The 26,165-nt window shown below is 45.7% G+C and overlaps 2 protein-coding genes and 2 long non-coding RNA genes across 6 annotated transcripts in view; 3 read left to right on the forward strand and 1 right to left on the reverse strand.

Moving 5' to 3' along the window:
• ANP32A (acidic nuclear phosphoprotein 32 family member A) overlaps positions 1-26,165 on the reverse strand; it is a 27,361-nt gene continuing 1,196 nt past the window's right edge. The window contains exons 1-7 of one of the 2 annotated variants that reach the window (XM_079953044.1): positions 20,510-20,670; positions 7,776-7,925; positions 5,635-5,757; positions 3,903-4,101; positions 2,895-2,992; positions 2,660-2,720; positions 1-1,608 (exon numbers count right to left, since the gene is read on the reverse strand). In XM_079953044.1, coding sequence (XP_079809170.1) covers positions 1,541-1,608; positions 2,660-2,720; positions 2,895-2,992; positions 3,903-4,101; positions 5,635-5,757; positions 7,776-7,925; positions 20,510-20,563 — 753 coding nt within the window. In that variant the 5' untranslated portion in view covers positions 20,564-20,670 and the 3' untranslated portion in view covers positions 1-1,540. Of the gene's footprint in view, positions 1,609-2,659; positions 2,721-2,894; positions 2,993-3,902; positions 4,102-5,634; positions 5,758-7,775; positions 7,926-20,509; positions 20,671-26,165 lie in introns of those variants that run through there. The other variant, XM_079953045.1, reaches the window with a different exon arrangement.
• On the forward strand, positions 7,932-16,837 carry LOC307202796. 2 transcript variants are annotated; one of them, XR_013833003.1, is made up of 2 exons: positions 7,932-15,110; positions 15,143-16,837. It is a non-coding gene; the product is annotated as an uncharacterized lncRNA (long non-coding RNA). The 2 variants fall into 2 exon arrangements; XR_013833004.1 differs by having other exon boundaries at positions 15,147-16,837.
• LOC307202797 lies at positions 17,967-18,945 on the forward strand. The gene is made up of 2 exons (XR_013833005.1): positions 17,967-18,349; positions 18,485-18,945. It is a non-coding gene; the product is annotated as an uncharacterized lncRNA (long non-coding RNA).
• LOC307202783 (uncharacterized protein) overlaps positions 20,631-26,165 on the forward strand; it is a 21,979-nt gene continuing 16,444 nt past the window's right edge. Inside the window, exon 1 of the mRNA XM_079953029.1 lies at positions 20,631-21,054. The gene's annotated coding sequence lies outside the window, so the exon portion shown is untranslated. The remainder of the gene's footprint in view (positions 21,055-26,165) is intronic.

Raw genomic sequence — 26,165 nt, forward strand, 5'->3', positions numbered from 1 at the left:
AAAATTGTATAAAAAGATTTATTGAAATTCATCAATGACAAACAAGACATAAAACTGAAAAAGTTTGGCTCTTTGGGGAGCAAGAGGGAAGGTTGCAATATTCTTTTTTTTTTTTTTTTGCTTTTGTCTTTTATACACAGGTGAGATATTGACTAGGAAATACAAGTCACTTCTAACTATCTTTTTAAAGAGGGATATGAAATTAAAACTGTACATTCAACTAGGAATGTTGCACAGTCAATTTAAATGACTTCGCAACATGGTAAGAAAATACAACTTTTGCAATTAGCATTCCGTGCTTGAGTGTACGAAAGGAAACCAGCCTAGGCTAGACATGCGGCATTGTCCGTCCCCGCCCCCCTCCAGTATTTAAAGGTTTGTAAAAATCTTCAAGAGTATTACAGAGCACAAGTGGAAACAGATTCTCATTCACTTATCATTAAGGAGGTGTTAATATATCTATATATATAATATTTTACAGACCAAAATAGTACACACCTTAGTTAAAAGGGTTCAAACATTTTCTTTTTTATTACAACTGTCAGATTCATTTCACCAGTTAACTCAGGAAATTAGGAACACTTTTTATATATATTTTTATATATATTTCAATGACTGCCGTTGACAGAGAACTTTTCCATATACCTGAAATAAAGAAAGGGCACAACTCAAGGGGAAGAATCCATGTCTGCCCGGCCATCTCCAAATCAAGGAAGATTCCCCTCAGGGGTGGTTTGTGCTCTAAAAAATAATAACAACAAGTATGGGGGAAACCCACAACGGAAGATTTGCAAAGTCACCACCCCAAACCAAATTAAATGGTGGTAAAGGGCCAGGAGTCAGGGAAAGAGATTACGTATTTGGTCACTATTTACAAACAGCGAAAGTAAAAAGATACCTACAGGAAGTGGAGGAAATAGTGTGTGTGTGTGTGTGTGTGTGTGTGTGTGTGTGTGTGTGTGTGTTTTCCTGGGAACGGCAGCCATTCACAAACAGGCAACAAAGAAAAACACTTTTATCAAGATGCTGCTTGCACCCCCGCTGCTGTGGCTGGAATGCTTTCACCGCAAAAAATTGCTGCATCCAGAAGAAGTAGAATAAAAAATGCTCAGAGAGTGGCAAAAGCCATTCTCAGGACCCCAAAGATCTCACTTTTCAGATCACCTTTGCATCACATGTGGAAATTTACTCGCTCGTCTTTTCAAAAACAAAGCAAAACTCAAGTTGTGTCCAGAATGATCCACTCCAAGAAACAAATTTACCACTTGCTTTATATTTGTTATTGCATTAACAGGAACTAATAATGGGCACAAAAGGAAATTATTCAGGAACAAAAAGTAGAGTGGCAGGTTGTTGTTGTTGTTTTTAAAAAATGATATTTAAATTCCTTCGCCCACCCAATTATGCATGTCCCGCTCGATCCCACAGCAACGTTACACTCCGGGGAGGGGGGGGGAGGGGTGAAATACAGGGTAGAAACAGTCAAATCACAGTAGGAAATTTATTCCCCACCCCCTCCCCACAACAGATTATTTTGAGTTTAATCATCTTCATCTTCTTCTCCTTCATCATCAGGTTCTCGTTTTCTCTTCTGTCCTTTTTCTTCTTCTGTGGAAAGAAATTAAAGGCCGTGTTATGGTTTTCCCAAGTGAGAGACCTAACGCCTCCCAGGCCCCATGGTTTTGGCACTTGTTCCATTGCAGGGATATTTTTGGCAAGCGCATTGAGCCAGTATGTTGAAGAAGCAGCACTGTAAAATTCTCCTTTCTGTGCCAGAGCATGGAATGACCTTGTTCCACATCAAATCCAGCACAGCTCAGGCCTGTGCTGGTCTTCGCATCTGAAGCAGGAAAACCTGAGCAGCAACTAGAGGGTCAGTCAGAGGGCAGACTGAGGGTGGGGGGGGCAACAAATACCAAATGCCATCTACCAGCAGTGTCTCAGCAACCCACACTCAGATCCAGCCACTGAAGGGCCAAATAGTGATGCACAGACAGCTCTTCGTCTCAGGGCTTTCGCACCCTAAGGGTCCAGAGCAGTTTACATAAACTAAACAAGCACGTACAAAATAATCAACAAACAAAAACATAGAACAGCTAACAACAATTCCATACAGGAAAGGCAAGTAAAAATTTCTATTTCATTTCCAAAGGCCAGGATAAATAAGACCAACCAAAGGCACCAAGTGTCGACACAGATAACACACCTTTATGGGAGGGGAGTGCCACAGTTTGGGTGCCACCAGAAAGAAGACACCATCGTCCTGTCTACCAAACGCTTATTATTAAAAAACAACTCTGCACCACATGAAGTATGTGCAAAGAATAAAAACATCTGCACAAAAATGATTTATCATTTATCAAACAGCCACAACCGGCAGGAGGAAGCCAGCAGCCTCTCCGCAGGGCTTGAGGGGGAAACAGCACAGAAAGATCCAAAGTCAAGAATCTTGAAGGAATCTCTGTGAAAAGAGCCTCCATGTGAAATATCTCAAAATCTTATCACACTGCAGTCATGGATTTCCTCCATGTGGCATTTTCTATCTCTTATTGGGCACAATGGCAGGAATGGGCTATTCAGACTCTAAGCTTGCGTTGCTGTAACCCTTTGACCATTCACAAGGAGGTGATTATTTTTCCTGTTTCAGTTCTGCGCTTACCAGCTTCTTCTTCCTCCTCTTCATCATCTACTTCACCATCGTTGAACCCTTCTTCATCCTCCTGTGGGAAAGAAAGCGGAAAATGCATGCTTTGTCCTTGTACAGAACGTTTTCAAGCTGGCAAAGCTATTGGGAAATACTGTAGAGATTTCAAAGGGGAGGGAAAGAATCCACAATGGTTCAGCAGTGAGAGACTCTCAGCTATATTCTCGCCCCTCCAAAATGACATTCTTACCTCATCTTCCCCGCTTACATCCTCCTCTTCTCCTTCCTCTTCTTCATCCTCATCTTCCTCATCTTCTACTACCTGAGCATCTTCGTCATATTCCTCTTCTGCAAAAAGCAAGCAAGGTCACAAGGTCGATTTGCTGCAAGGACCTACTGGGGAGCAATGCGGGTCTGCTTGAGAGCAGTTTGCCATCAAGTCTTCCTGCAGCCTGACATGCGCAAGCTGAGTAGGAAAAGCATTTCCTGGGCATGGCAACAGTCGCGGTGGGGAAAGATGCCACCTGCTTGATTTCTGCCTGCCAGGCTCATGATAAAATTCACAGGAGCTCCAGCCAAGTAAAGCCAAGTGGCAGCCGGAGGTCCTTCTCGTGCCAAGAGTTGGTGTAATTGATGGGAGCTAGGAAAAGACCGTGATGCTGCGGAATCAGGCTTTCTGCTCTTGTGACCTGATGCACCACAGCACTCACTGTCATGGGATGTGGCAAACCTCAGGCTCTTGTGGTACTTGAATGGGGAGGGGAGAGGGGCTAAGATACAAGAATGATAAAGAGCTAAAGTAGGCGACGCCGCAGAAATTCAAAGGGAGCATCTGAAAAAGCGATGTGCAGCTCACGAGGCTAAGGGGACTGAGGTAAATCTGGAGAATGAGGAGGAAAAGGTCTGTATCAGTGGCTATTCTCCATAACAGCTTAAGTGGAACCTCTAAACGGCAGGTGTGAGCAACAACCAGCAAAATTGGATCATTGCCCTGACTTTCTGGGGAGCTTCCCAGAGGCATCTGCCTGCTGCTGTTGGACACAGACTAGTCAACTAGATGGATAGTTTCTGTCCAATCCAGAAAGTCTGTTCTTACATTTTACCAACCTTTTTCGGGATAAAACTAGAGTGCTGTTAAAGTACTGAGCTGCAGCAAATTTTGCCGAAGGTTCTTAATATAGAAACAACACAAGGACATTTGTTTCTACTCTTGGGAAACTCCACTAACAAGACAGGGGTAAGGAACAAAGTGACCTACCATCTTCCTCCTCCTCATCGTCATCAAAGCCTTCCGCATTGCCCTCAGCATCTGAATCGGGGGCCTCTTTATCATCCCGGTCGTATCCGTCGAGATACGTGAGTTGCGGGAGGAGTTTGAAGACATTGTCTCTGTAGTCGTTCAAGTTAGTTACCTCGCAATTGAAAAGATCTAAACTCTTCAGGTTTTCTAACTTTTCCTGAAAGGCAAATAAAGGGTTTCACCTATCAGAATCAAATCTTCCCAAAGACCAAAGCTCACCAAGTATGTATTAAAAAGCAAATATGCTCCCAGAACAGGAAGGAAGGTCTTCTAGCTGACACATCAGGAGACACCTAGGAAATTTAAGCCACTACAGAAACCAGGATGGGCTTGGTTGGGCTCTGGGAGGCTTGAGAAGGAAGGGTCCCAAATCTCTCAGACACATGGAAAGAGAAATAAACTTGCTGTGTCACCTGTGGCTGCCCTGAGAATTCAAAGCCTCACTCAAAGGAAGAGACCTTGCTTCCGGGCAATGTGCAACATCAACCCTTCAAGTGACCACCAGAGGGAGCTGTGGAAACAACTCTGCAAAACGGAGCAAAAAAGGAGGCAGCAGTAGCTGCAGCCAGAAGATTTGCACCACTTCTGGAATTTTAAGAAGGCTCCCTCAGCTGTTGGGTTCAGAGGGTAGCAAACATTTTATTGGCTAATAAAATGATGGGAGGAAGGAGAACTTCAGCCCATCAGCTCTGGAATCAAGGGCCTGACATCTACTGCATCAAGGACCTGACACAACTCTACTATTTTCTTGTTTTGTTTTTCACAAGCTTCATGTTGTGTTTGCTTTTAGTTGTAAGCCCCCCTTGGGAGAAAAGCACCATATAAATGCAGCAAACAAAGTGCAGCAGCAGCAGCAGGTGGAGAAGAAATTATGATAGTGTGGTGATGTTTGGGGACTGTGAGGGTGAACTACTGCTCAGATCTGGTCTTGGCCATAAATAGCTCATGCAGCCACAGGCAACCCTCCCTCCCTGCACCCAAGTTACAGGGCCCTGGCAAGGATGACCGACAGAATGCACGGTGTTAAATCTCTTGCAATGCACCACACACTATTCCATCCCCCTCCCTGTGCCACTAGCAGGCACACACACTCTACTGCTGAAGAGCCACCAGGAAACAAGAAAGGTAAATATGACAGGAGGATCCTGGAAGCAGCAATGGCAAAAAGTAGACCAGGAACACCACTGGATGGATGAGGAAGCAACCACTCATTGCTAGGCCTTCCTGAGAGACAAACTCTGATGGGGATGGGCTAGAGGGCTGCTGGAACAAAACTGGGTGGCAAAGAGGTCATGGGGTGTAAGGTTTGGGCACCCACAAGGCCAAGCAGGAGAGGAGAAACGGGCAGGAGGCACCCAAGAGGACTCCACCCATACACACAATTGTTTTGTTGCTGTTATTTATAGTCCCACCTTTCCGTCAAGGCAAAAATTGTCCCCCACAACACTTTGGTGAAGTGGGTTAGGCCAAGGACAGTGGATGGGCCCAAAGGCAACTTCATGGCTGAGTGGTAGTGATTTTGAGCCTGAGGTGCCTCAGTTCCAATCCAATACTCTGGTGACCACATCTGCGCCAGGGCCCCAAATGCAGCAGGCAAGGAAAGCCCCACCATGAATCATAGGCATTCGTGTGGGCCATGGCATCAAAAGCTGGCCTCAGGTGGCTCTCTGACAGCTTTGCACCGACTTACCAGAGGTTCTATTGTACTGAGATCCTTTATTTTGTTGCCACTTAGGTTTAGGTGTGTGAGGTTCGGACATTTTCCTGCCAATACTTCCAGTCCTCCTGAGATTCTATTGTCGCTTAACTCGAGCTGAGGGCAAAAATATATAAAAATGGTCCACACATTTTGCAGTTTTCAGGATTCAATCACATTTTAAAGTTTAGGGCTTTAAAAATGGCTCTGCGGAATGGCTTGCACTGACCTGAATTGCCTGGGGACAGCATAAGACAGCAGAGGTGGGGGGGGGTGCCTCTCTGTCTGGCCCTTTGAACTCTCCTCAGGCCACGCCTCTCAAAGGCCCTGCTTAAAAACCCTTAAGGTTTTTGCCTGGCTGGAATGTGCCCTTGCAGAGGATGTGTATGAGTGTGTGTAGAAACAAGCCTACTATACAATACAGCTTTTGTTGCTCCACTCACTTTTGCCTCTGGCCCCACCCACCACTGACATGTGGCCCTTGGAAAGTTTCCCAGAGAGGACTCTGACTATCAGGCTACAAAAGAAACCCAACCCTTGTTGTGGAGAGAGAAAATATAGTAGAAGACCTGAAGGACACAGAGAGAAGGGAAGCAGAGGAAGAGCTCCCACCAGTGAAAACACTGAAGGAACTATTAAGACATGTAGGAAAAGATCCAGGAGGACAGCATCATGGAGATCCAGGGCATAAGGAGGCAAGCCAGGAGCAAGGGGTGGAGGGAATCAACTGTATCAAAGGCAGCAGAAAGTCAAGAGGAACGTAGCATCTTTAGATCTTGCAATCATTTTTGAGACTGTAGAGTCAGCGGCGTTCAGGGGGCAGAACCCAGACTGGAGGGTGTCAAGAGCAGAGGTGAGGCAATAGGAGTAAGCAGCACGTGCACCAGGAGTTTGAGGGTAAGAGGTGGAAGGGAGGGTAAGAGGTGGAAGGGAGAGGGAGTGGCACTTGGGAGAGTAAGGACGGGCCAAGGGAAACTGCAGGATGTTTAAGCATCATGGGGGAGAAGGGAAAAGCTGTATATGTGGAGGAGGGATAATGGTGCTGGAGAGGACAACTCCAAAAAGTGAGGAGATCACGGAAGCATATGCTAAGAGGGGTTACAGGGCAGTCAACTCATCAAGCAATAACGGAAAGCAAAGAGGGAGGTGCAGGATGAAGGGCAGCCGAAAGAGGAGAGGCAGCAAGTAATCAGAGCTGCTGGTTTCCATTTCAGCACTGAATAAGGAGGAAGAGTCTTGGGCAGGGAGCAAGAAGGGGGTGGGGTGGGACGTGCCCGAGGAGGGCATCAAAAGGAGGAAGACGGGAAGTGAAAATTCCTGCAGCTGGTGTGAATCAGAGAGGCAAAATGGTGCTGCTTGGGCAGGTAGACAGCAGATAAAGATGCAGAGGAGAATATGGGAGCTTCTAATGGACAAAGTTGGTCCACTCTTTAGTTCTCCACAGGTAACTCAGCTTCACAAGGCCATGGAGAGAGATATCAAATGGAGGGGATGAGGTAGGAGGGCTGAAAGGGGCAAAGAAAAACGCTGGGAAAGGGTTAAGGAAGTCAAGAGCAGATGAGACAGATGAAGTGAAGGTGCAAACTGCAGGAAACACAGGAGTCTGGCAGACATGAGGAAGAGGGGATACTACCGGGAAGGCCACTGGATCAATAGATTGGAGGTCAGGGAAGGAGCACAAGGCAGAGCATGGTGGACAAGGTGCCGTGCTGAAAGGTAGCAGGGGATGAGTTGACAGAGGGAATTTTACAGCAGTCACAGAGGAGCTCTTGGTGAAGGCAAGAGCAAAGGAGTGTCCGGGGCAGGGCAGGAGAGAATCAGCCCAGAGGCAAAGATGGATGGAAGAGGCAAAGGAGGAGGAGACGAGAAGCAGTAGGGTCAAGGGGGTTTATGCTGAAAAGATTAAGGAGGCGAGTCAGCAATGCCAGAGATGAAGTGTATGCATTAGGAACTCTCATTATGTAGAAATATGTGTCTTACTATTAATAACTTAAAATAAAATGCCACAATTTTGCTTTGCTCTTTTGCCACAAGGAAATCTAAACATCTGATGTAAAAGTTCCTCTTTGGCAAACTCATTCCATGCTTTAATAATAATGCCTTTCTTTTCTTTTTAAATAAAGACATCTACCCACCTTCTTAAGCTTGTTTAACTTTGGTAAGTTTGCAACTGAGGTGAGGCCTACGTTGATTGTACTTAAGAATTCAAGCTCTTCAAATTCATCTGTCAGACCTTCAATTTTGCCTTCATTTGATCTACAGTTGTCGAGAACAAGTTCTTTAACCTGCAGATAAAAATTAACAACAGAAATATTAAGTTAAATTATATTTTAGTTGCAACCACCACCTTAAGTGAACATACAAGCTGTTTTGAGGCAAACTGCAACAGCACTTCAAGAATTATTGGTCTGTTTACCATAAAAAGCTGCTAGAAAATCTCTCTCCATCTATTGAGCTAGTTTACACTGTAGATCAACAAATGACTTGGCCCATTGACTCTTCATTTCCATTCACTCTATAGATTTCAGGATACTAGTTACCTTACGGAAGGAGACAACTCACTATTTATGTACACTATGGTATAAAAATGAATAGAGAGATTGAGAGAGCCAATAAGTGCTGTCGGCAGCCTGTTGGAGGTGGGCTCAAATCCTCGCTCAGCTGTGAAACAGGTGTCCTTGAACCAGTCACTCACTCGGCCTAGCCTACCTCACTGAGTTGTTGTGAGGATAAAATGGAGTTCATCTGCAAATATGCTGCTCTAAGCTCCATGAATGAAACACATCTTCCCACAGCTGAATTGTTCCCAGCCCTCTAATTACACCAGAGTAAAACTATGACCCTAAACACACCCAAATCAATAGGGCATGCTTACAAATAAACGTTATGCATTTTAATGTCGCATCTAAGCAAAAACTGTTTCTTTGTAAACAGCTGTACGTTTCTACAAAACTGCACCTTTAATTTTTTCCAGGAGTAACCGTTCTTAAGGTCCTCAGTCTAATATAGTATGAATCAATTGCAGGTGGTGGAATAGAGGAACATCCTACTACCAGGAAAGAAGCAACAGGCAGTGTTAGCATCACTCCAAAGCTTGAGTGTGCCCGATATCCTCATCATTCTGACATGCATCCTCAGCTGGTTTCGTTTGGCAGATTTGATATAGAGCTTTTTTATTCTTGTAACCAGCCAGGCCCCTGTGTGACCTCAGTAAATAAGAATGCCCCCAAGATCAGCACACAGCTGATCAACACTGTTGTCTATCTGACCATATGCTGCCAGCTTGTGCTCAAGATAACAAAGAAGGCTTAAGCAACTGATGTTGATAGCACGGTGTGTGTGTGTCTGTGGAATTAAGAGCCTCAGAGGAATACAGCCATCTTTTAGCAAAGACAAGGAGGGGAGAGAAGAACCCTAAAGCAAAATGCACCTGCCACAGCCCACTCCTTCCTCCACCTAAGCTAGGGAAGGGGAACCAGCTGCACCCCTCCAGATGTTGTTGGACCCCAGACCATTGGCCGTGCTGGTTGAGGCTGATGGGAGTTGGGAGACCAACAACATCTGGAGGGTGACGGTTGGTTCCCCCACCCACCCTAGACTGACACAGTACCTACAGTGGTACCTCTGGTTAAGTACTTAATTCGTTCCGGAGGACTGTTCTTATCCTGAAACTGTTCTTAACCTAAAGCACCGTGCAACCTTAAGAAAGGGCAGGGACACCTGGGAGGGTGTGAGAAGGTGGCTGCTTTGTGTGCAGAAGGCACTAGGTTCAGTCTCCAGTTGAAAGGCTCTCACAGAAATAGTAAACAACTACAGTGGTACCTCGGGTTAAGTACTTAATTCGTTCCGGAGGTCTGTTCTTAACCTGAAACTGTTCTTAACCTGAAGCACCACTTTAGCTAATGGGGCCTCCTGCTGCTGCCGTGCCGCCAGAGCACGATTTCTGTTCTCATCCTGAAGCAAAGTTCTTAACCCAAGGTACTATTTCTGGGTTAGCAGTGTCTGTAACTTGAAGCGTCTGTAACCCGAGGTACCACTGTATTAGAATCATAGAACTGTAGAGTTGGAAGGGGTGCAAAGGGTCATCTAGTCCAACACTTTCAATGCAGGAATCTCTACTAAAGCAGCCATGGCATGCAGCCATCCAACCTCTGCTTAAAAACCTCCAAGGAAGAGAGTCCACCACGTCTCATGGGAGTCTGTTGAAACAGCTCTTACCAGTGCTTTTTTTCTATTAAAAAAATGTTTAGGGGTACTCTCATTTTCCTACTCATATTGAAATACTGCCCCTCAATGAGGCCAAACCTAGATTCACAAAATACTTAGGGGTATGTGTACCCCTGCGTCCCCCTAGGGAAAAAAGCACTGGCTCTTACTGTCAGAAAGTTCTTCCTGGTGTTTAGTTGGAATCTTTTTCTTGTAACTTGAAGTCATTGGTTCGGGTTCTACTGTCCAGAGCAAACAAGTTTGTGGCATCTTCCATTTGACATCCCTATTTGAAGATGGCTCTCATACCTCCTCTCCGTCTCCTCTTTACCAGGCTAAACTCCCTCAACCATTCCTCTTAAAGCTTGGTTTCCAGACGCTTAATCATCTTGGTTGCCCTCATTTGCACACGCTCCATCTTGTAAATATCCTTCTTATATTGTCGCACCCAGAAATGGACACTATACTCCAGGTGTGATCTGACATTAATATTCAAAGAGAGAAAAGCAGCCACGAGCTACGTCTGCAACTGTATCTTGATCCTCTATTATGCCTTACTACTTATATAAAAATGTATCTGCCATAACTATAAAAGATCCCGTTCTTCCATTATTATTATTATTATTATTATTATTATTATTATTATTATTCCCCCCACCTTTTCCCCCTGACTTTCACTTACTTTCACTTCCACAATAATTACTTGGAAAGGACAGTTAACCACATGTACTGGGTTTTTTCAGGAGGGCCCATATCCAACCATGTGCAAATATCATTCTACGCACAAGAAATCTGCCATCAAATATAATTTACTTTTCGACTTCCGGGTTGGCGCCATCGCCGAATGGCGGACTCCCTCCGAGCTCCGGAGGGAGCCTGCTTGGCAGGGGCTGGGTTCTACCGCGCCGGCGACGCGGGGACCCTTAAAAACCATGGGCGCTGAAACCCATGGGCATGGTGACTCGGCGGGCACTGTTTGCGCCCCCCCGACCCGCGAAGGAGCCTTTTTAAAGGCTGCGGAGCGGGTGACGGGGGGGGTGCTGTGAGTCCTCCGCTTCCCCTGCCGAGCGAAGCCGCATGCCATTCGACGGAGAGCGCTGACTTCTTCCATTGAAAATTTGGACTTTAAAAGAATAACCCGTGAGTAATTGGAACTTGGATTAAAAAAGGGGGAAAATTCTTTTTAAATTCGGAGCGAGCGGGGGAGGTGCAAAAAGGAAGTCAGCCTCCCCCCTGTTGTAGAGGAGCTAAAACAAAGGATTTGATAACTAAGATCGAGCGCAACCTTTTTTTTTTTTTGATAAAGTTATTAACTTCGCGATGGAAAATTATAAGACTGGGCTGGAGGAGAAAAGTGGAATGTGAACTAAAATGCAACACACACACACACACACACACCCGGAAGCGATCCGTAAGAGTGCCGGGAGAGGAGAAATAGAGGTTTTGACAGCTGTCAAAGGAGCTGTCAAAGCGGAAGAACAAAAAGAGAACTTTGTTATGAGGACTTTGCTGGTCACATTTGTTACAAATTGGATATAAATTGTTTAAAACAAGGAATAATAAGTTACTTTGACTGTTGGGTCTGATCGGGAAGGAAACTGAGTTATTATAATCCCTTTAGAGGAGCTGTGGGACACTACAAGTATTGTTGGCATTGAATTTGAATAGGACTTTTTATCGCCTGGGAAACTGCAGAAATGGAACACTATTTTGTCTACAGAGGTCTACACACTAAAGGAGACAATAGATTTATCTATTGAAGAATGGAAGGGACTTGACGTAATGTTTTGTTCCTGAATAACAAAGCCTCTGCAGAGGAATTAGAAACTTTTTGGAATTAGAACATTTCTGCAGGAGAGCAGGGGAAAAAAAAAAGAGGAGGAGAGAGAACAATAAGAACAACAAGAATAACAAGAACTGGATAAAGTTGGAAGATAGACTCCTTCCAAGATCGGACATGTGAAATCAAAGATGACCAAAAGACGGCAAAGACTAATAAAAAGACGGCAAAGCGGATTGGTGAAGGACTGTGGTTTAGATGTGGGAGCTCCAGGATGACAGTAGACAGTGACGGACATTGGGAACGCAACCGGGAAGGGGGGGAGGGAAATTTGGAATCCAAAGGGTGTTAAATTACATTTTATTCTTTTTTCTATTTTTCTGTTTATCTTAATCTGTATTGCATATTAAAGAGGGGAACTCGCGGAAGGGAACAGGTCGATTTTAGGGGATGGGAAAATATTTTTTAAATTGGGCCAATGATAATAATTTTAAAATTTGGGGTAAGAATTTGTTGAATCTATTTGAAAGAACTGGAATACAAGAGGGGGAGGGGAGGGGAAGTCCTGGAAAGAAGCCAATGAAAATAAGGTTTTAAATTTGGATGTTTTTCTTTTTTTGTTATATTTGAAAATCTTTAATAAATATTATTTAAAAAAAACAAAAACAAATATAATTTACTTTTCTTCACCATTTAAGATATTTTATATTAATTGTTTAATAAATTTGCCCAAGATACTCACTTCTGGGCAATTTTCTGGGTGCCACGTGCCAGTGTTGGGTGGGGCCAGAGGCAAAAGTGGGCAGGGCAACAAGTATAAATTCTACCTTTGAACAGTAGGCTAGTTTCAACACACTCACACCCCCTCCCTGCCCTCCATCCAAGCAAGCAAGCAAGCAAGCAAGCAAGCAAGAGGCGCGATCAAATGTCAGCCTCTTTCCAGCCAGGTAAAAGTGCTCAAGGGGGAGATGGAGCAAGAGTTGCCTAGAAGTGGGTGTGTGGCTTTTTCATAGAGTGCCAAGGAACACAGACAGCCTGAGGTTTCCCACCCATTTTGATGGTTTAAAAGCCCCAGTGAAATTAGATGGCTGCTTAAAAAGTGTTTTGTTTTTTTTATCATGTCCCCTTATCAGGGGTCCATCTCCAAATGATACATTCTGTTCCTTAAAACTGCCCTCAGGTGGTTTTGTGCTAGCTGCATTGAGGGCAGCTGAAACAGACCTTTGCAACTTATTACAAAAGTGCACAGTGAGAAGAGCAGAGATCTCTAGTCAGCTTCTCTGCCTCCGCTTAAAGCACAGATCACCACACCCCTGCACTGCTGACGAATCCTGGCACCCCACAGCTTTGCTCTTCACTGAACCCAAAACTGCTTTCCAAACTGGTTTCTCTGGATCTTCCTTGCAATATGCCCCTCAGCTTCCTCTGTGAAGTTTGCTTTTGAAGGTTGCTGCTACTTGTCCCAGGAAGATCCCTGTTGTTAGTGTTCTGCATCAACTAAGTGCTTCACATCGCAAAAGATCCTCCTTTTATAGCATGGGGAGGAACGAAATATGGTACCACTCTCTAATACACACTCCTCCCTACATGAATGGCTTGCTGATAAGCCATCTGAATCCACCCACTGACCTTGCATGCCTGAGCCCAGCTGTGGTCCTGCAGTGCACTTCAGCCTAACCTTCCATATCAACATCGCCCAGGGCCCAACATCCTGGCTATGATCTTGCATGAGAGGAGATTCGTTGTGGATTCAAAATGGCACTCTTTGCAATATATCTATTTGGCCAGTGTAAGTATCTACACAAATAAATCAAACACCAGGGAGCTTTCTGTTCTTCCAGCCTCCTGGAATGGTCTTATCTTTGACTGGCCCTCCTAGCTTACAGAAGCCCCAGCAACTGACAACCAGGGTAGTTCAGTTGGCAGAGCATCCGACTATGACTGAGAACTAAGTTCAAACCTGCCTCTATCTGCTCTCATTGGGGGCCCTCGTTCTATCTCTGTGTGTGTGTAACCCATCTCACAAAGGGGACAGGGAGGAACAGAAGAAGAAGGGTGCAACAGCAATTTAATAAACAAAATGGCATTTATTGTAATTTCCAGAAGCGTAACAGGGTTAGTCTATTGCAGCAAAAACAGCCAGAGACCTTAGAAAGGAGCACGTTTATTATACCCTAGGTTTTTGTGGGCTCAGGTCCATGAAACCTTTTGCCATAATAACTGTGAGAATTTAAGGTGTGGTGAGCCTCTAGTCCAAAACAGGAGGACTACCTTCAATGGCTAATTCACAGATGTGGACTTCCCATAAAAGTCTTCTTAGGCACCCTCCCGCTTCTCCCAGCCCAAATTAGGGAGGGAGGAGGTGGGGAGACAAAAGAAATCTCCTCAAAGCTGGCTTCACAACCACAGAGGGGATCCTCTGTTACTGGACAATCCACAGCTGTTATTTTGGGATGCCTGTAGCTTCCTTAATTTATGTCGAGTAGGAGGCACTATGTCTCTGAATCCCAGTTGCTGGGGTTTACAAAGAGGGAGAGCACTGCTGTTGCACTCTCGTCCTGTTTTGAGGGCTTCCCATAGGTATTTAGTCAGTCACAGTGTAAGAACAGGGTGTTGGACTAGATAGGCCTTTGGCCTGAACTAGCAGGACTCTTCTTATGCCAAATTATGACTTACTGTAATTACAGATGGGATAGCTCAGCTGGTTGCTCTGGCACAGCTCTCATTCATGTCAAGGGATTTGTGCAGGTGTGCTATTTAGTACCAGACAGAGCACATAAAAGGGCATGTTGGGTTTTTTGAAAACATCATTGTGACCCATAAATAGTACCGTTAAGTAGAACAATGGGTGGAAACCTAGGAGTCATCGAATAAGAGGTTAGCACACTGAGGTACAGGGTCCCTCACATGAAAAACACCAGGCCAGTGACTGAAAAAAAAGTTGAAAGAAAAACAATGCAGAACTAAGGTCAGGACCTGTTTGAAGGCCTCCCAGAGGCATCTAGTTGACCACTGTAAGAATAGGATGCTGGGTTACATGGACCTTCGGCCTGATCCAACAGCCAGGCTCATGTTGCTCAGATGTCAGGTAGTAGACCAGAGAAAAACATATGGGGTGTGGGTGGGTGGCTATGAAGATGTCACCAGAATATAGTTCACCATTAGGCAGTTTATAAAGAGGAGATGAAGGTGTACCTCCTTCTCCATACAAAGCCAGCAGGTTATTATACTTCTAAAAAAATAGTGAATCCACCGTTTGCCTGTTCAGTCTAACCTCTGTTCAACAATTACAATGAACAAACATGTTCTGAAATTGCCTCTGTGGCATTCCCTCTGCAGGAACAGATACCTTCAGCACTGCTTACCTGGCTTGCAATGTGGAAATCACATCAGATAAAAACAAGCGGCGGCAGCAGCAGCAAAGAACTACATCTTGCAGGAATACTCTCCCTACAGAGTACCAAAGGAACCCCTCCCATCAAAGGCAGGCAGGCAGGCAGGCAGGCAGGCAGGCAGGCAGGCAGGCAGGCAGGCAGAGCCTCTGGGAGCCAGATGGCTGAAGAACTGCATTAAGCAAAGCCAGCACCTCCTTGCTGTCTCAGCAAAAGGAAGGTTATTGGAGAGAAACTGAACAGCAAGAGCATGTGGGCAAGGACTGAGCTCCCTGCTAAAGCACAGAAGTGCCTAGTACACATAATTGTATACTTAGGAGCCATCAACCACTCAACTGCCCTCCCGAGCAAGTGGCACTAGATCCTCCTTGTTGCACCAATATTTTCCCCCACCCTTTTCTCATCCTCTATTACAGCCAAGCTGGGGCTGAAGTCCAGCCAACTCTTCTCCACCAACCAGGCAACAGGCTCCCAGGATTTATCATACCAGATTTTGGGATGTGGAAAGAAAAGCGAAAAGCCACACAGCTGCAAGATCAGATATTTTAAAAACAACAAGGATAAAATGTCTCAACAAATAAAATATGCAGTGCAATTTTTTAAAATAGAGGTTGGATGGCAATCTGTCATGAATGCTTTCGCTAAGACACCTGCATTGCAGGGGGTTGGACTAGATGACCCTTGGGACCCCTTCCAATTCTACGAATCTACAATCATCCCATATTTCCAGGCTCACTCTTCTTCAGGGGATCAACTACAACTGATCTCTTGGCACCCCTTCTTCTCAAAGTTTCTAGCTGGGGTACAGAAGACCTGCAACTAATTGTTGCAGTGTCCTCCTGTTCAGTGTCCCAGTCAGTCAATCATGCCCTTCTCCACAATACTCCATTCTGTTAACCCTCCACCCGTTTTCAATCCCCCCTACCCACACTTAACAGTAAGGGAAAGGACTGGGAATCTTGTTTCTGTTGTTACACAGAGACATGCTGCTGCAAGCCCATCATAAGTAAAACACCAGGCCGAAAATCCTCTACCCCAGTTCCAAATGAATGAGGGCAGGGGACTGCCTCTCCCCATGCACCCTGAAGATTACCCCCACCCCAGCCCTCCTCTCCAGTTGCAGGCTCAGGTAGGTGGGGCTCATCTTGCTGCCCAGGGTGAGTTAGATTTCTTGCTCCTTGATTTTGCCATGAAATAAATAGCTTAAAAATGGACTGCAATCGTCTTGCCCACTATACCTGTGTAAACTAACATCTGTTGTGAACCAACAGGATTACCAGATCTCAAAAGTAACCGGCTATGTTACAGTGTAGGTAAGCATGCATGTAGTTTTTCCAATAAAGCCAACTCCTCTTTACAGAGATCCATGGAATATTGAGACAAGTGCAGAAACAAAAGGAAATTCTGCTAAATTAAACATTTCAGTTAAATGGGTCATATAGAATTGAAATTCACCAGGTCCAGGGCATAAGGAGTTAACATGAAAAACATCATATGGCAGCCTTCCCCAGCCTAGTGCCCTCCAAATATGTTAAACTACAATCCCCATCAGTCCCAGCCAGCACAGCACAGCTGTATTATGTTGGGCTGATGGGAGCTGTAGTCCAAAACATCTGGAGGGCACCGGGTTGGGAAAGACTGGCATATGATACACCAGGTTAAAACTATCAACTTTGCCCTGGTCACAATCCACTGGGCTCTCCTGCTGTAGCTAAGCTCCCATTCATATAATCAAGGCAAGAGAAAAGAATCCCCAACAGAGGATTTGTTTGATTTTTAATGGACTCGGCTTGCATAATTTCAATCCTTGTAAAAAGAAGGGAAAAAAACCACCAGCAGCAACCCAATAAACCATACAGACTATTCCAAATACATCACCCTCAACAAAATTTTATTGAAAGTTAATTTGTCTTGCTTTGGACACATTTGTAACCTATTTCCAAGCAAGTGTCTTTAATAAAACAAATCCAAATGCTTGGCTAGAACTTCATGAATAGTAAATATTCAAATGTCTAGGAAAAACCTAATGAATAGTAAATGAACAAAAGGTAGTTAGGTATAAAGCCACTTTTATACATGTCTGGAATGCCACACTATAAATAAATTCACTATATTCCAATGAATCATCTAGATTAACAATACTTGCTTTCATTGTAACTGAGACATTTTTAAATAGATGACTATCTTTTCCATGACAAAATGTACCTATCTAGAAGTAATCTGATATTATTTTAAGAAATTGCAGAATACTGTGAAATTCTCATGATAAAATTATGTGGTCCCATGGCTAAAATTCTAGTTTTAAGCTATCATTGTTGTGGAAGACAGTAGCTAAACCTTCTACAAGAAATCCTTTAAGCAGCAGGCTTCTGCTAGGGGACATAAAGTCTGAAGAATTCCCCCCCCCCCCCTTATTTCTCTTCAGCAATAATTAGGATACAGTGTAAATGAAAGTTTTGCAGCATTGCCTTCTCTTAAGGTGGGACTGTTGGCAATCAATTGCTTTTTCGAAAGGAAAGGAGCTCCACGGTTCTTGCTGGTAACTCAAATACAATAAAGTAAAAACCCAGAGCCAGTATTTTTGCCGCCAAAGAGAAAAGGAACCTTCCTGTCTCCCTAGGAAAGATGGCCTTGCCTCTGCCTTCCCACATCTTCCACAATTCAAAGAAAATCCACTGACAACGGACGGTAGGAACGACTGTAGAATCTATAGGGCAGGAGCCCCAGACAGGCCCCCTTCCCAAATAGGATGGAAGGCCCTCGCTGCGTTTCGCCACAGCCCACCCTTCCTCCCGACCCAAATATTGTCTCTGTCGGGAAGCACTTTAAAATGACTGGCTGATTCCAAAAAGCGCCCCCCCTTCCCGCCAACAGCAAGCAGATGGGAAATTCCTGGGCCCCCGATAGCAAGATCGTCCTTCAAACTACACCCCGCCCCGCAATCACCTTGGGTGCAACTTCCGTAATGCTTGTGCAAACCTCCTTTTCCTGGCCGTTTTGCCCGTCTAAACGGCGCGCCTCTCCCCCTCCCGCGTCAGTGACACCAGTGACAAAATGGCAGCCCCTGGAAGCTGGCAGTCATGTTCGGCTCGCTCGCACGCACGCACGGCGGAGGGAGGCAGGCAGGCGGGCGGGCGGGCGGGCGGCTGCCCCCTTTGGCTCCGAGGCGGCTAAGCGCCACCGTCCATCCCCCCACCCCGTCCGTTCCCGTGATCGGAGCCCAAGCGTGCGCACGGGGGGGAAGGAGGGCGCGGGGTGGGTGGAGGCGCTTCCCTGCTTCTCTCTCTCTCTCTTGCTCGCTCTGCTGCTCCCGCCGCCCGGGAAGGAAAAGGTAACCTTCTGCCCATGAATTATGCACCGCGCGCAGAGATTCCTGCGGGCGGGCGCCGCGATCCACAGACACTCCCCCGCCCAGCTTAAGAACGAGCATGTCCCCCCCCCCATATTTTTTTGTTTTGTTTTCTAGGCGTCCGTGCAGATTGCGTTCTCTTCCTCCTCCTCCTCCTCGCGTGGATCCAGAGGGCTCCTCCGCTTCCCAGCCCAGCCTCTTCTCTCCTTTGCAGTTCGACGGGGGGAAAGATGGCGCCGTGTCCTACTTCGGAGTGAGTGTGTGTGGCCAGCGCCAGCGAGGAGACCCAAGTTAGGCAGAGGCTTTCCGCGGGGCGGAGGCAGAGAGAGAGAGAGAGACCGAGGAGTGCGCTCTTCCGACGGAGCTCCCGACCCACAAGCAAGGCGGATCCGGCGTCCCCACGAGCGCACACACAAAACACGCCCGCGGCCAGAGATGCGTCTGCCCGCACAAGCCTTAGTCAACACCCGCGACGGAGAGAGAGGGAGAAGCAGAACTGCGCCGGTGTGTGTGCCATAAAAAGCGGCCCCCCCTTCCAGACTTCTTTCTTTTAAAGTTTAAAGAGCACGTTACATAAATCTGCAGGTCAGGTTCTTGCGCTTGTCTAGGGGCCCGAAATCGCAGAGAGCTGCAGCTGCTGCTGCTTCCGAGGCAAGGGGTAGTAAGGGAGATGGGGGCGAAAGGAGGCAGGTGACAGATCCATTTCCCCCACTACCGCCACCAGCACGGTGGAACCAAACTGCGTTATGATTTTAAAACCTTACGTAAATGCCCCCACCCCCGCGTTAGCGGAGGAAAACATCTTTAAAGAGGGTGGGGTTGGGGAGGGGGGGGGACTTGCTTCCCCAGACACAGGCGAGTTCTTGCAAAAGAATGGGAGGGGGAGATGAGAGCTCGCACTCCGGTTCCGAAGCCATCGGCTTTACGCAGAGTAGAAGCCACCCAAATCTCTCCCCACGAAGACCAGCCTTCGAAACCGGCAACCTTAATTTCTCCTTGGGCGGCGGGGCGGGAAGGATGCAGCGCCTCAAGTTCTCTCTCTCCCGCCCCCCCCCCCCCGCCCCAACCTTACACAGGCTGAAGTGTTTTCTTCTGTTGCAAATAGGCACCAGGAGGAAAAACGGAGCCCTAGAAATCGCCCGGGCGAGGCTGGGAGACTTTACAAAATGCAGCTCCAACCTCTTCCTCGCTCGGACAAAGTTTCAGCTTTATTTAGAGGCAGAAGCAGAACAACATCCCAAGTCCAGCCCCGAGGAAAAGGGGGGTAACTCAACCAGTCAGCAACCCCCGCTTCCTTTCGCCCGCCTTTTTGTGTATCTTGTGTTTGCGTGAGTGAGGATGGTGGCTCCATCAGGGGCTGTTTCGGCCGCCAGCTTCCTTGCCCTCTTCGCTATATCGGAGGGTTTAAGCCCCCCACCCATCTTCCAACCCTTGTATTGAATGCAAACTCCCCCTACCCTCCCAAAAACTATGCCTGAGCTTCGCAACATCTGGGGAGGGGAGGATGAGAGGGAGAGAGAAAGGGCGCGTTCATGAGGACTACAAAGTTGCAAATATGGCTCCCCAGTCACCCTCGCCTGATCCGCTGCGAAGAGGGAATGAAAACTGGTGATCGCCCCCCAAGTCGCTCGCAGACCCCCCCAACCTGCCCGGCTCCAGAACCTGATCCTAGCAAACTCCTCCAGTCCCCGCCGGAGCGCAGCGCCAACTCGACAAGCCATTATTATGCCGAGGCTTTTGCGACGCGCTTTCCCGGGGCGCTATTTTCCCTGCCACCCGGGCAACCAAACACGAAGGAGACTTGCATTGGAAACCGGGTGGTAATTTTTCTTACCCCCCCCCCGCCCCATCTTTGGTCAGACTCGAACGCGTGAGCTTTTGGGCACCCCCCCCCATGTGGGTACACACACAGCCACGCGCGCGCGCGCACATACACACCGTGGGCACCTCAAGGGCAGCAAAAGCACCCACGACGGCAGCTGGCACAGACGGCGCCCACCTCTCCCCACGGCGAGCGCGCCCCCTTACTCCTGATGTATTGGCTCTCTTTTTTGCAAGCTGCCCCCCGTACCAACACCTTCTCACAAAGCCCCCCGCCCCACATAACAAAAATAAAATAAAAATCTCCTTGCACAGGCTTACGTCGGAGGGCGTCCTGTTCCGCAGCTCTAAGTGGATCCTTTTCTTCATGTCCATGTCCCTGATTCAGCAGGAGGCTCGCTCCGTCTCGCTGCGCTGCGCTCGGCTCCCTCTTTTGTATTGACACCAATGGAGCAAGCCAGGGACCCCCCCTCCCGCCCCCCCGACCAAAGCCAGCGCGCGAGGCAAGAGGGACTTTGAGCGCTCAACCAGCTCCGCTCGGAATCCCCCAACGCGGCCAACAAGCGCGCACACTAACCTGATAACTGCGGGGGCGGGCGCTTTCCGAAAAAAAGCTCCTCCGTTACGGACGTGCGCGAGAGCCAACCGGAGTTCGGGGAGCGCACACGCGATCCAATGGGGAGCGACCAAGGGCGGCGGGGGCCAATGGGAGAGTGCGGCACGGTCGGCCAAGGAGGACAGCCCGGTTGGGAACCAGCGAGCTGAGGCGCAGTCGGGACTAGCCGCGGAAGGCGACGGGTGGAAGAGCTGTCGGAGGCTGGATTCGACGAACGAGCAAGCGAGGAGGGGGGCCTTCCCGCGCCGGGGTGTGCGTGTGCGCGCATTTGCGAGGACGGTCGGGGAGGAGGACCAGCAATGGGGAGGGGCTGTTAAGCAGAAATGTGTGCGGTGGGGTCTATATCAAAAAGTGGGTTAATGGTGGGTGGGTAGGAGCACTGCTGACCCTGAAATGAAAGGGGTGGGGATAGAAGGGAGGGAGGGAGGGAGGGAGGGAAGAGGCTGGGGATGCGATGGGAGCGCTTAAAGGTTGTGGGGCTGTAGAAATGGGAAGGGCGAAGTTGTGGGTCTGCGTTAAGGGTTAGGAAATGAACGGATTCAGGGAGGGAGCGAGGTTAGTTTGGATTTGGAAGGAGGGCTGCCTGGGAGTCATTATGGGATGGGAAGAGGATATAAGTGATCTGGGAATTATTTAAAGCTTAGGAAGCATAGGTCGTAATTTTTAATGCATGAAGCCTGTACTTTAGAGCAGCGGATGCTCTGAAATTGAAAAGACGAAGCTAGATCCAGAATGGGGCTGGGAGTTGACAGGTGGGTTAGAATTTTTGGCAGGGGAAATAGTTCAGGGAGGTGTGTTGTGAAATGGGTTGCTCTGTTGAAAAGAGTTTCTTGAGGGGGGGATCATTGTGATGGGGAAAGGCTGGACAAATCCTAGCTCCATATTGCCCTAGCATCTAGAAATGTGGCACTGTCTCGTAGAAATATAAACACTTCTTTTCCAGTTGTAGGGTGGGTGTGGCTCCTGAAATGAGAGGGCTGGCTTTGAATACAGGAGTCAAGTGGGAAATGATGAGTAGAAAGAAAGCTTACAAGAAAGTGACAGTCTTCCCCAAGATAACAATAAATTCTGTCAAATGTTGATAGTTTTCATGGAATAAAAACTATATCAGAAATAAGACGTGGGGGACACTTGTTCTTTCTGTCTGATGAGGATAGGAAAAGAAGCAATAGTAGTCAACTACAAAAAAGGTAGAGCATATGTTTAAAGATTAGGCAGTCCCCTTATATGAATAGTTCAGCAATGGTGTAAGCAAGGGAATGTGAGGAAAAGGTGTTTTAAAGTTGCTGGTGGTATTATACAGTCAGCAGCACTGTTGGGTATGCAGGAACTGTGCCTTGAAGTGATGTAAGTAGGTCTAGGCAGAATTCCTACTGGGCAATGAGCAACAGTATTGGAAGGTGTTTGTTAAAGTTAGGGCTGAATGTAGGGCTGGTACTTCGAAATAAAATAATGCATGCCAGGACTGAGTTGTTTACATTGAGGGAGAATTTGGGGGCTGTCAAATGGGAATTGCTGCGAGAGAGCTGTATCTCAACTATGGTGTCTGATACAATAATTTTTGCAAGTTCCTTTCCCCTGCATTTCCAGCTAGGGACAAAAAGAAGGCAGAATCCATCAGAAGAAATTTTGAAGCAACAGAAGGGGTGTATTCCGATGTGACTGCATTTCCTCCCCTAATATCCAGGCTTGTTTGAAAAGAGGTGTGGTTGGTTTGGGAGGGTTGTCTTTTGTTGGCACCCTTGCTGTTGGCCTATCTTGTTACACTTCTGCTTTCCAAGCAGTGTCACACGTCTCTTCCCTTTCATTGCACCTCTTGTACTACTCCCCAGAGTGAAGAAGAGATCTTTTGGTAATCACTGGGGTATTTATAAAAGGAATGCTTGGTACTTGCAAGCTCACTTTCTTTGGAGGACTTCCAGGACTTCAAGCTGCAGGATCAGAAAGAAAGTTCATGTGGGAATGCTATTTAAACAGGGTCATACTGTTATGTTAATTGCTCTTGTCACAGTGACAAACCTTCAGGTATGGACTTGTGTCTCTTCTCCTTCCTCCCAAGGCTTGAAATCTTGCTCTTGGTCCTCCCAAGCAGCGAGGAGCCTAATCAAGCATGATAAACTAGGGTGCTAAGTTGGATTTCTTCTTGAAATCTTCTTGAGTTTCATATGTTTAAAATACTGTAATGGATTTTAGTGGAGGGCTGACTTTCTATATTTTCACATGTGATAATTCAGGGAAGATTGGCAGGATGCAATTCACCCTTCAATGATACCTCTAAAGAACCAAATAAGTTGCATCAGTGTTCTTAAGTTGGTCTCTGTGTTACCCTTTTAATTGTCAATATCAGCATATTCCAGTGGTAGAACTGTTTTAAAGTTCAATGGTTCAGTCATCATAAAGTGACTTTGGTATTCCAGCATTCTCCTTTTCAAGTAGTGCATCAGGAGAGGTCTGCTGAGCTGTCTGGCTATTTTAACTGGAACTGGCATAGTCAACAAGTCAAGGGAGGGATTTTCTGTAAGACTTCCTAAAGATCAGTTAACTATGGACCATATCTTTTATCTAGTCTTGTAGAGAGGTCAGGGGAAGATCAGCTGGAAGGAAAAAAACATAAGCCACAAGGACATGTGGAGTTTGTTGGCATTTTTAAAAGCCCCATGAGTGAGCTTCAAGAACCATGAAATACACAGCACTTGAGCTCAAACATTTACTTTGCATTACATAGCGAGAGTAAGAGAGGTGACAGCCATGATTCTGGGGCCAACTGATTAGATGACAAGCAACTGCTAATATTTCTGCCTAGCCTCAGTGCTTGGGAACCCAAGCTGTAGTGCACGATCACTCGCATTACTGCTGCTCTTTCTCAGTTTTCAGTATGCAATGTGCTTTATAGTCTTCAGCTGTTAGGACTAAAGATTCAAGTACCCACAAAATTTAAGTCTTAAAGGAGGATGGTATCTGGCATTGAATCTCTGAAAAATGTTAGCATAAATTAAGCACTTGCAGAGCTGTAGGCATTCTTGTCTTCCTCCCCGCCCCCGCTTTTCTGTTTTTGCAGGTATGGGGAAAACAAGTGATCAGAAGATCACTGTTTTGCAAGCCTTATACAATTTCATAAGGTTCTGCTGTTTTGCCTCTACAACCAGCACTGCGAAATAACAGCTTTTTGTAAAAGTGTGATCACACCAAAGTTCAGTGAGAAATACAAATGGAAATGGTTGTTCTCTCCCTTGCTGCAGGAACCCATTATTCCAAAGGGAATTAAAAGCACATACTTCTTACTTTTTTTGGCACTCCCTCCCCCACTGGAACATAAGTGACTTCAAATGAAAGTGTATGTACTTTTTCACAACCGTTAATGCATTTCAGGCTGCTGCAAGAGGATAAAGGGAAGAGCTTGTTTTCTAAACTAAGCTGGACTGAGGCAACAGAATGGGTGACATAATGTGGCATAGGGCAACTTTTCATGACAACTGTGCATTTTTTTCATAAAAAGCAAAAAAATGTACAGCATAGTGACCATTTTCAGATATGGAGCATTTGATATTGCACATGTGTGCACGTGCACAGCCAATTGAAGTACTTCTATTAGAGCATGGTGTAATCTATTTTCCTTTTTGTATTAAAGGAGAATTTTAAAATTGTGTTTTTAAATTAAGGGTTCTAAACAAAATATCTTAAGATTCTAATGTGATATAATTGGACTGAAAGACAAGAAATATATCAGTTTCCTGATTCCATCTGAAAGTTTAATATAATGCTCTTTTCAGATTCAGGGCAAATGACATGTTTTCTAACTTTTAGCAAGCAGCTTGTGGGTATAAACCACTATCCTCTAGCTTCCATTTCAGTGGGGCGTGTGGAGGTCTCCTGGTTTGCTTTTGGTGAATGTACTCCTATCTGCTGTTGTATTAGGGCAGCCTTTACTATGCTGGTTGGGGCTGATGGAAGCTATAGTCTAAAACAGTGTTTCCCATACTTGGGCCTCCAGCTGTTTTTTTGGACTGCAATTCCCATCATCCCTAGTTAGCAGGACCAGTGGTCAGGGATGATGGGAATTGTAGTTCAAAAACAGCTAGAAACCGAAGTATGGGAAACACTGGTCTAAAACATGGAGGGCACCAGGTTATTGTTCAGGCATTATCTGAGGCCCTTCTTTGTGTGCCTCAGTGGGAGGTCTGGAGGGTGGCAACACAAGAATGGGCATTTTCAGTGGTGGCTTTCATGGAATGCTTGTCCCAGGGAGGCTTGCCTGGCACCATCATTACATATATTTAGTCACCAGGCAAAAGCACTGCTTATTAATCAGGCCTTTAGCTTTTAACATGGCCTTTCTGCATGGGTGGTATGTTTTAATATGGGTTGTTTTATTTTTGTTTTTGATGGTTTTAATGTATTTATGTATTTATTTTTTGCTTAAAATATTGTATGTCACTTTGAGTTGCTGTGGTAAAAAAAGCAACTAAGTGTCAATAATAATAATAATAATAATAATAATAATAATAATAATAATAATAGAAGACAAGCACCACTACTGCTTGTCACCCTTGCTGGTGCTCATGGTGCAGCATCCTTTCTGTGATGGCAGCACTCTCACTTCAGAAAAGTCTGTCAAACCAGCTCAGTTTTTATCACCAACTTTGGTGTTAACATGGAAGTGGCCTTTCAAGGAGGATGATCTGATGTTGTGTTTGCTGCTTTGTCTTTCTATTGTTATAGGGTTGTTGTTTAAGTATTACCATTGCTATATGCAATATAAGGTGTCTAGAACAAAAATTATTTCTACACAAAGAATGAAAGCTTTGTAAGATAACACTAAATACTTCATCAAACAAAAATCTATAACAGCATACTCCTGCAAATATTTACTCAAAAGTACCACTGTGTTTGTTAAAGGACTTTCTAATGTTTTTAGAATTGCAGACTAAGTATCTTGAAATACCTGTACTTGTTTATTAGCAGAGATGCATGTGTCATTCAGACTTCATTTAAAGTTGGTTTTTTTCTTCCCTCTTATTTTTACAATCCCAGTTAATTTTGAAAATTACACTATTTTCTGTATTTTATGAATGCATTCTTTAATAAAAACTGTTATTGAAGAGGATAATTTGAAAGCTGTCATTATTTCAGTTGTAGTCAAAATATTACACATGAAACTATAGAATTATAGAATTATAAGGATAACCCAAAGGAAATTATGTTTAATATTGTTTGGTGAAATATTTCTATCCTGTCTCTTAGTTGAAGCCACTGTAAGAGTCTTAACATAATTTTGAAATGATAAAAAACTGAATAAAATCCAAAAGAGACTAGTGTTGTCAGCAACTATAAGAGAGAGTAAAATCAGCTGTATGTAACCTA

The sequence above is a fragment of the Podarcis cretensis genome (assembly GCF_951804945.1).
Source record: "Podarcis cretensis genome assembly, chromosome: 14".
Lineage (NCBI taxonomy): Eukaryota > Metazoa > Chordata > Lepidosauria > Squamata > Lacertidae > Podarcis > Podarcis cretensis.